This window comes from Corylus avellana, chromosome 9 (genome assembly GCF_965113065.1).
Source record: "Corylus avellana chromosome 9, dhCorAvel1.hap1.2, whole genome shotgun sequence".
Classification (NCBI taxonomy): domain Eukaryota; kingdom Viridiplantae; phylum Streptophyta; class Magnoliopsida; order Fagales; family Betulaceae; genus Corylus; species Corylus avellana.
The window spans coordinates 20,108,213-20,118,611 of record NC_142498.1 but is presented as its reverse complement, the minus strand read 5'-3'; the positions used below and the strand labels follow the sequence as shown (position 1 = coordinate 20,118,611).

At 33.5% G+C, this 10,399-nt stretch overlaps 1 protein-coding gene across 1 annotated transcript; it reads left to right on the top strand.

Moving 5' to 3' along the window:
- The first annotated feature begins 1,188 nt into the window (after positions 1-1,188).
- Positions 1,189-6,640, top strand: LOC132189649 (uncharacterized). Its single transcript, XM_088510317.1, has 15 exons — positions 1,189-1,260; positions 1,371-1,492; positions 1,581-1,640; positions 1,879-1,998; positions 2,085-2,204; positions 2,781-2,922; positions 3,173-3,343; positions 3,484-3,642; positions 3,724-3,830; positions 4,022-4,112; positions 4,339-4,480; positions 4,827-4,983; positions 5,312-5,428; positions 5,677-5,803; positions 6,398-6,640. The coding sequence occupies exons 1-15, from the start codon at positions 1,219-1,221 to the stop codon at positions 6,638-6,640; spliced, it is 1,920 nt and encodes a 639-aa protein (XP_088366443.1). The 5' UTR covers positions 1,189-1,218.
- Positions 6,641-10,399: the final 3,759 nt, after the last annotated feature.

Sequence of the window (10,399 nt, the reverse complement as noted above, 5' to 3'; positions counted from 1 at the left end):
TTAATCAATAGGTGAGTGAACAGTAATTTTAAAATTTGGTGAATACTGTTCACTTCACTACATTTTTTGTTAAAGTAGTGAGGCTGAAAAGTGGACATTTAGGCCATTTTGGTTAAATTGCCTTACCAAAATAACCAAAAAATAGTTTTGGTGAGGCTGCAAGGAGTGCTCTCACATTCTTTCCATGAATATTTAACCAAATCTTTTCATGGTTGAAATTCACCCAACAATCCTAAACAATACCTAGAGTGGAGTGAATAAGTGTTTTCTAATATTATCAATCAACAAAAATATAGCAACCATACACAATCTCACCAAATTTAAATAAAACAATAAAAAATTAAACACATCAATTTTGGTGACGAATAAAAAAACCTTTCGAAGAACTATTCAAACCCAAAAATCAATTTATTACAAAAATGTTAATCGTTGTCCCATTAATAAAGAATTCTAACTGAATGCGGCCGTTTCTTCATATTTATCAAAAATAAATAAATAAATAAAAAATAGCATTATTTATGAAATTACAATGTCAAACACATCCTTAGACACGCACAAAATTACTTTAAACACCAAATTATGGACATAAAACCAAACAATATTCTGTTGGATTCGTAATTAAAGATTCTTGACATAACAGTAGCAACCCGTGCGTAGCACAATCTAATATATGCACCAAGAATACAGCGGTGGCGACAAAGAAAATATGAGAAAAAAGACTGCTTTGTCTATAATTCACGACATGATCCTTATAAGCCTTCACGTGTCCGCAATATATATTCCCTGTCTGGCTGTTTGTATTGTGAAATAGGTCACGGGATGAAGTGGATGAACAACCAACCTTTCCTTCTCGGAAACATCATGGGTTTTGGAATTTGGCTTACGCTAACCTTATGCATTGTACGTACACTTTGCCCAAACTCACCACCACCCAAAACCCAGTTTGAGATTTGTTTTAAAAGCTATAAAATTCGTTTTTCTTGTTTGGTTTCGTTTGTGCATACGGCAATCAAACTTCTGACGTTTTTCGGGCTCCATTATATTCTAAATAAGTATTTGTTATTCAGAATTGGTGGGAATAAATAATTTCTTAAAGAAAACGACTCTTGAAAAACACTTTAAGAGCGTTTACTTTTTCTGTTTTCGATTTCTGTGCTGACAAAATTTACATGGTCCTAAAAGTTGCCGGAGATAGCAAGGGCGGTCGGCCTCAGCAATATGTCAAGTCCAGGGGTGCAATTACAAGTCGAAGACCAGCAAGTAAAGACAATTGCATAAACGCCGCCGTTTCTTTCTTCTTTGGAGTTCTGTAAGTCGGTGCGCTATTGGGTATGTATATACTAACAAGACAAGTGAATAATTTTGTGCAGGTGGTGATGGATAATGGCATACTGCAGGTGACCTTATCAAACCCAGACGGACTTGTCACTGGAATACAGTATAATGGCGTTGACAATTTGCTCGAAGTTCTTAACAACGAAACTGACAGAGGGTACGTATAATACGTCGTCGAATGTTGAAGATGAATTTCCTAAAAGAATGGCAGAAATTAATTGATCTCTTGTTTTTCTTTGATGAAGATACTGGGACCTTGTATGGAGTGTTGCTGGAAGTGCAGGAACAAAGGGTATATTTGATAGGTATCTTCCCCAGCCTTCTATTTATGAACATTCTAAGAAGAATATACTTATAAAAAAGTTTTTGTAGAGCATTTAATTTTCTTGACTACTATTCCAAATTCTAGTTGCAATGTTTTGCTGCAATGATTAGTTGAATTTCTTGTATGATTACGTGTTATTATGGTAAAATGGTATCAGAGCAAAGGTTCTGAATTCGAATTCGAATTCAAACTCTATAATTGACGTGATTGCTTTGCAGGATGGAAGGAACAAAGTTTGAGGTAATAGTGGAAAATGAAGAACAAGTGGAGCTCTCATTCAGTAGAACGTGGGATACCTCCCTTGAGGGCAAGCTTGTTCCCCTGAATATAGATAAAAGGTTTGTGTCCAAATCTTCTTTCATTGACATTTCAATCAACGAATAATAATCTGATTTTTTATTTATTTTATTTGGTGTTTAATTAGGTTCGTAATGCTTCGTGGTTGCTCGGGGTTCTACTCGTATGCCATTTATGAGCACTTGGAGGAATGGCCTGCTTTCAACATTGACAATACGAGGATCGCATTCAAGCTCAGGAAAGACAAGTAAATCAATTTTATTACCCTTCTTTCTCTATTATTAAGGTTTTTAGATTGCTCTTCCTGAAGAATTACATTAATCTAATTAGAAACAAAATCTGGCATACCCTTTGTTTGCCCTCTAACCCAATTGTAAGTGGGAATAACTCATGGAGCAGAATTTACCAAGCAAAGAAAACTGGGAGGTAAAATAATAATAATTATTATAAAAACAAAAAGAGGGAAAAGGAGGGAAATTCCAAATAAAGGTGGTCGCTTTTTCTCAGATTAGGTGAGCATCCCTAGCTACTCGAGCTGACTGCTGCAGGTAGCAGCTCAGACTTTTTCACAAACTGAACGTCTTTAAAAATTAAAGATCTCTAGATGTACTAATTTTTAAACATACTAGCTTGGTTGTTAAATGTGTCGCTTTTAACTTGGTGTTTGAAAATTTTTAAAAATTTCCCTTTTCTTGCCTCTCTCGTAATTAAAAGTAGCAAAGACCTCCTCGTAATTCTCCTCTTTTCCATTTTCCTCATATGGAATAGAAATACAAATGAAAAATAAAAAACACTAATGACATATATATTTGTAAACCCATAGGTTTCATTACATGGCAATAGCAGACAACAGACAGAGATTCATGCCCTTGCCTGACGACCGTTTACCAGACAGAGGGCAAGTCTTGGCCTACCCGGAAGCAGTCCTGCTTGTGAATCCCGTGGAACCAGAGTTCAAAGGAGAGGTATTGGATTTCACTCTTCTCCTCCATGATTATTAATTTTTTTAAAAAAAAAAATTATTTATAATTTTCCAGGTATATAGAATATAGAATAATGGATTAATAGTAGTAATATGAGAAATTTGTAATAAAAGAAAATATTAAAAATTCTTAATCTTACAAACTTCACACGCATTTTGGGTCTAATTTTAGATTTTTGTCATCTTAAAAAGTAGTTTAATTGAGAGTATTGATTTGATTGGCTATTGTGTAGGTGGATGATAAGTATCAATACGCCCGCGAGAACAAAGATAATCGGGTTCACGGGTGGATATCCAATGACCCACCAATAGGGTTCTGGCAAATCACAGCCAGCGATGAGTTTCGATCTGGTGGACCCCTCAAACAAATCCTTACCTCCCACGTCGGTCCCACTACCCTCGCCGTAAGTTATAAATTCTTTTTTCTTTTTCTTTTTACTTTTCTTCTTATAAGTGAAAAATATTAATTAATTTTATTCATCCAAAAATGATAATAATTAATTTCCATATATATTCTTCTTTGACTGAAACGGTACAACCTCAGATATTTCACAGCGTGCACTATTCAGGAGAGGATCTGATATTGAAATTTGGAGCAAATGAGGCATGGAAGAAAGTTTTTGGCCCCATTTTTATTTATCTTAATACTTTGACTACTGAAGGAGATGACCCGATTTTGCTCTGGGAGAATGCTAAGAAACAGGTGTTATCTCTTAAAACTGCATTAATTACTACTAATTAATTAAAAAACAAAACAAATTAACATTAATGTGTTTTTTTTCAGATGATCAATGAAGTTCAAAGCTGGCCCTACGATTTTCCAGCTTCAAATGACTTTCAATCGTCGGATCAACGGGGTAATGTTAGTGGTAGATTGCTAATCCAAGACAGGTACATTTTTTTCTCTCTTTTCTCTTCTTTTTTCTTTTTTGCATTTTTCTTTTTTCTTTTTCTCTTTAGGAGCATTTGATTTTCATATACATTTTATTAAAAATACATGTGAAGATTATATATTACAGATGTCAATTTAATAGACTAAATTGAAAGAAAACGCACCATTAAAAACTATGAATTTTGTCTAGGTATGTTAGTGAAGAGTGCATACCAGGAGATGGTGCTTTTGTGGGATTGGCACCCCTAGGGGATATTGGATCATGGCAAAGAGAATGCAAGGTAATATTACCCTGGCAAAGTTTTCTTCTTAATCAAATTAGGAAGAAAGGAAAAAAAAAAAAAATAATAATAATCTAGTCTATTGAATTAACATTTAGTTTTAGAGCACATAATTCTCACATGACATTTTTAAAATGTTTATGGCCTGTTAATACATAAAAATCATATGCTCTAAAGGCATATATCAATTTAATAGATTGAAACTTAAAATATTATTTCTGATCAGGGTTACCAATTTTGGACAAGAGCTGACAAGGATGGCTATTTCTCTATTAATGACATACAAACTGGTGACTATAATCTTTATGCATGGGTCCCCGGTTTCATCGGTGATTACAAATATGAGGCTGCTTTTAACATAACATCAGGTCCTTTTTTTGATTTTTTATTCAACTTTTCATATTCTTATCCTCTAGTTGGGATCCGTTCGGATTTGTAGTTTTAAAACGTGGGATTTTTTTTAAAAAAATAGCAATTTTAAAATGTAATTTTCAAAAAACATAGTTAAGCATTTGGTAAAATTGTAATTTAGTTTTTAAAATCGTAGTTTAACCTTTAAAATACAACCCATTGCCTACGATTTTGAATACACCTTTTTTTTTACGTTTTCAAACTGAATTTTTTACAAACAATATATTTTCTTCACAATTTTGTTTAAAATCACATTTTTAATCTGCGAAATCGAATCGTTGATGTGAATAGAATGTGAAGCAGGTTGTAACATTGATGCGGGTAATCTTGTTTATGAGCCTCCAAGAGATGGCCCAACATTGTGGGAAATAGGCATTCCCGATCGCACTGCTGCTGAATTCTATGTTCCCGATCCAAACCCGAAGTATATTAACAAACTCTATGTCAATCATCCTGATAGGTTAGTTCCCCTTGCTTATAATTTTCTTAACCTTTACATAAAATTAGTATCTAAATACATGTGTATTTTTTTTTTCTTATATCATATGATTAAAACTATAAACAAAGTTTTTCTCTAAACTATATTTGAAAATTTTATTTTAATCTAATCTAATAAGCTGACATATGTTTAAAATGCATCGATTTTCACAAACATCTTTATTAAAAATGCATGTGAGAATCACATACGTTTTGGACACATACAATTATTAGACCCATGTTTTCTGAAATGATGGGTTTAACCATATGAATCCAAATAAGAATTTGACTTTGTTTTACTTAATTGGTAGATTCAGGCAATACGGATTATGGGAAAGATATGCAGAACTATATCCTGATGGAGACTTGGTTTACACAATCGGGACTAGTAACTACACAAAAGATTGGTTCTTTGCTCAAGTTACCAGGTTTGAATATGAAAATAACATGCTCTCAATGTTACTTTTATTAAAAATTCATGTAAAAATTACATGTTCTAAAACCAAATATCAGTTTAATAGACTGGATTGAATAAATTTCCTTCAACCCAATTTAAAATAAAACTTCGCAAATTTTATAAAAATTGGGACATATATAATATTATTTATTGGCCTGCTATTAATAGAATATTCTTATTTTGAAAAACTTAATTTTATATGCTAGCTTTGCAATGCAGGAAGAAAGATGATAACACATATGAGGGAACGACATGGCAAATTAAGTTCAAACTTGAGAGTGTGGATGGGAGTGGAACCTATAAATTACGATTAGCACTTGCAACTGCACATGCTTCCGAATTACAAGTATGGAATTTCCTTCTTTTTTTTTTTTATCCTTCACTTAATAACATTTTAAAAAAAAAAACCCTTTCTCTCTCTTTTTTTCCCGGTTAATAATAAGAATTGTGTTAAAATATTAATTAAATGATTAAATTAATTAATTTATATCAGTTTAAGTTTTTGAGACAATTGGTAATTTAGGATTTGTTTGGGCTTGCGATTTTAGAAAGTGCAATTTTAAAAATATGGGATTTTAAAACGTGATTTTTAAAAATGCAGTTTGATTTTTAAAATTCCAGTTTAGCTTTTAGAATTGTGCATTTTCAAAAAAGAACCACATTGTCAACGATTTGAAAACGTAGAAAACATTTTTCAAGTTGCAATTTTTAAAAAACATAATCTCAAACAATTCATTTTCTGCGATTTGGTTTTAATCAGATTTTTCGTTTATAAAATCGCAATGCCAAATACACCATATTAATATGGTATCAGAACTAGATCTTGAATTTAAACAAACATTGACTCAACAATTTACCCCTAATTTATTTTGATAATGAAATATTTGAGAGAATTTTGGTTGAATGATTTTGAGTAATAGTGCAAAGTTTTTGTTAAAAGGTTCGGATTAATGATCCAAAGGCGAATCCTCCTGTATTTTCAAGTGGGCCTATTGGGAAGGATAACACAATTGCGAGGCATGGAATTCATGGGCTTTACTGGCTATACAATGTGGATGTACGTGGCACTCAGCTATTGGAGGGAGATAATACTATTTTTTTAACACAGCCAAAAAGCACTTCCCCTTTCCAAGGACTCATGTATGATTACATTCGTTTAGAGGGTCCCCAGAAAATTCAATAAAAGTTATACATTCTTTATAAGAACTGTGGATATCAATTTTAAAATATATATATATATATTTCCCTTATCTCTTTCATCTACCAAGAACAAAATAATAATTAAAAAATAATATTTAACTATAGTAAAAAAAAGATGTACAAGTGTGATGTTTAGTATCTTTTAGTCTCCAAAATAGAAAGAGCGGGTTTTTTTTCTCTTTAAATTTAATTTTTGTTTGAATAGCTCACTATGAGTGCTCTAAAAAATACGTGACATTGACACTTTTAAAGACTGGATCGTAAGAATTCATACAACCTAGTTTGCATAAATTTATATCCCAATATTAAAGCTAGGGTCCTATTAATTACCCTAAAAAAATTGAAGTTGCACTTATCCTAGTTATCTCTTATGAACTAGTATGTTATTTGCAGATAGCATCCAAAATATTATTTGGAAAAAAGTATATGTACTTTACTCTAACTACCATGCAATGTGTAATGCCTTTTCCCCCATTTTCAATTACTGCAATGTCCATATCAAACTGCCATTGAGGTTGTAATCGCAAAAAATAAATAATAACAAAAAAAAAAAAACCTATTGGTAAAAAAAAGTGAAAAACAAATTATTTTTCCTTTCATGCCATGATTGGGTTGAAGATGGAGTCAACATGCTCAGAGCTAGGAAATCCTAAAAGAAGGAAATTGGTTTGGCAGAGGTGAGTTGGTCCAGGGGTATCGGAGGTCCTCTGACGCTCAAGTTAATAAGTTTGTTGTAAAAAAAAATGATTTAAATAAGAGTTCAGAGTTGACCATCCCTGAACCAACTCACCTCTGCCAACCCATTTTTGTTTGAGAAATGATAAAAATCATTATTCATCCTATCTTTTACCAATCTCAGTACAATGGATGGATAAATTTATCATTGAATCTATGGAACTCACATGTCGAAGTGATGGATTTGCAAAAGGAATGATGGGAGAATGATGTATAACATAACTCTATTTTGCTTTGTACACATTTTTATGTACTCAAACTACTTTTTAAGCGACTTAACGCAATCTAAAACAGAAGTTAAGAAGCCCTGTATAGCAAAAAAAGTAAAGCATCTCACTCATAATTCATGATTTGAAGTGTAGGATCTTTGCTCATAGCGTCTCTTGCACGTCTACGACAACAGTGGGCATATCTTTCTCTCTAATTCAAGCAAACCAACCCAAACACTCGTCAAGTGTTTTAAGACTTCCATTTCCAGACTGCAGGGGCAACACATATATAGATCACCAAGATTTTCTCCTCAACACTGAAAATCTAGCTTTTAATATATATTATTAGTATCACAACCTAAATCCAAATTTTTTTCCACAAAGTGGTGCTTGAAGAAGCTAGCCAAGAAGCTGACCAACTTGAAGAGGCACAACATTTCCATCAGTAAGGTGGGGAGAGAACACACCAAAACTATGGAACAGAAGTCTCTAAAAGATATCACCACAATAGATCAAGGAGACTAAAACCCAAGGAACCAACCAAAAAAAAAAAAAAAAAGAAGCAAAAATAACAGGACAAACACAAGAAATTCAAAGCAGAAAAGCAAAAAACCCCAAAACACCAGCAGCAAGGGAAGGAGGCAGCAGCAGGGAACAGGGCTATGTGTGGAGGAAACTAGTATCTCAACTCTAAAATTTTACTGATTGAGATAATGAAATCTAATAGACCAAATATATTTATATGTATGGTGAAAGTAGATGATTCTTCTAAGTGTTTACAAAATGAGTCAACTCATTATGGATCCATTTTTGGTTGAATGAGTATATATATGTTGTTTGTGTCTCCAAATTAAGATGTTATGGTATTCATACCTGAATAATTTTGTGCGTGTGAATTTCCTGATCTCGAAGTGTCTCACCATTGGGGATTGTTTATATATATACATATATATATATATAAAAGATCAATTTTGTTCTCTGCAAGTGGATTTAGTTTTCTCATTTCTTGTACTAGGGGTTTACAACCTATGCGGAGAGGAGGATTGTGGAAGCTGTACAAGGGGAGGACAGAGCCACAATGAATATTGGAATTGGTTGGAGGGGCTTAAATGAGGAAATGGAACGATTCAAGGACAGGATGGAGTTCACAAAACTCAAAACCAATCAGGAAAGGACGGAGCCACATTGAATATTGGAATTGGTTGCAGGGACTATTATGGTGTGGTAGAGAAAACGTTGAAGGAAGTTGGGAGGATGAAGTACCTGCACCAACTCTACACTACTCTTGTACAAGGCCCTGGAAAGGAAGAGGAAAAGATTTTGGCTGAGAGGGTGTTTGCAGAGGCTCGTGACTGTTATCACCCTATAGCTCAAGGTGTCGTTGCAGCAATCCTTGCCAAGCACCTCTAGAGTGGCACATAACAATAATGTTTACATGCCTGAATTTCTTAAGATTATCCTTAATGTACTTTCTCTTTCTCTAAAATCTGTAGGCTTTTATGCTGTGTGTGTTGGTTTTGCTAAATGTATGCATCTTGGATAATGCTGTATAGGCTTCTATCTACTAATATTATGGAAATCCAATCTGATCAAAGTTTAACCATTTTACCCATGTTGTTTTAGTTAACTTTAATGATCCAAGGAGGCAGTCTAGTCTTTGGGTCTTGAAATGCAGAAGATGAACCCCCTCTAGTTTTTTTTTTTGCGAGTTTTCTTTTAGGCTTGTAAATTAGGAGTGATTTATTTTTGGGAGAGAACTTTACTTGCCCTCTCTAAACTACCAAGCATTTTTTAATGTCCTCTTCCCTAAACTTCTTTGCAATGTGGGGTTTTCATTTTTCAACCCTTTTCAATCACCCTCTACTATTTAATTTTTTTGTTAACTTAAACAACTAGCATGTAAAATGTTCGTTCTACTCCGATATATTTTTTTTAAATACAACTATGCCCTTGGTTTTAAAAAAATTTAAAAAGTAACAAAAGAAGGAAAAGTGGCCATATTTCCCCTTTTTCACTCCTTTTTTTTAAAATAAATAAAGGGGCATTTTAGTAATTTTTGTTTCCTCTGTTAGGATTATTCCTTAATACTAACAGAAAAGGTAATTGAAAGGGGCTGAAAGATTAAAACCCTACATTGTAAATTTTTTAAAGTTTAGTGAAATTTCCACTTTATTTTTCCTCAATAGTAATTTGCTTTTCATTATTTGATTCTCTGTCAGTCTTACTCCAACGGAGCAATTCAGCTGCAAAAAGAGAAGTGGCTCAACTTGATCTCTCCTTTTGGCTTACATTCCTTATCTTAGCATTCTGTGAGTAGCCGGTTGTGTCTTGAGCTTAAAAGCTTCTCAGGTCAGGGATAAACAGTAATCTTTGTTTGACAAATCTCAAAGTTTGTCAAAGATGCATGAAGACTAGAAAATTTCCCAAGTTCCATCCTCAATGTAGCCTAAAAGGCCAGCCATGCAGCCATACATATACATCTACCCAGTGCTGCATGTATGGTGGCCCTCTTACATTTTTAGACTTAAAAGCAATGCCAGCATCCTATCTTAAAAGATTATTCAAAGTTTCAAACCATAACAAACCTAAGAACCTCTCACTTGATTTGAGGGGATTCATAAAAGAATATGACTCAGTACAAGATCCCGTATCCCAAGTACAAGATCCCATATCCCAAAATGAAGCCTTCCCTAACCCCTAGAAGCAATTGCTTCTACTGCTTCAGCTTCTGAGTTGTACAGTCGTAAATGTTCCTTGGCTCTGAGAGCATCTCACCTTCACAAGACTTGACTAAGAAT

Excerpts from the sequence above, each read along its gene's own strand:
- LOC132189649 (XM_088510317.1), top strand. The coding sequence starts at position 1,219 with ATGTCAAGTCCAGGGGTGCAATTACAAGTCGAAGACCAGCAA. Across the intron at positions 1,999-2,084 it reads CCCCTGAATATAGATAAAAG|GTTCGTAATGCTTCGTGGTT; the intron begins GTTTGTGTCCAA and ends GTGTTTAATTAG. Across the intron at positions 5,804-6,397 it reads CACATGCTTCCGAATTACAA|GTTCGGATTAATGATCCAAA; the intron begins GTATGGAATTTC and ends TTTTGTTAAAAG.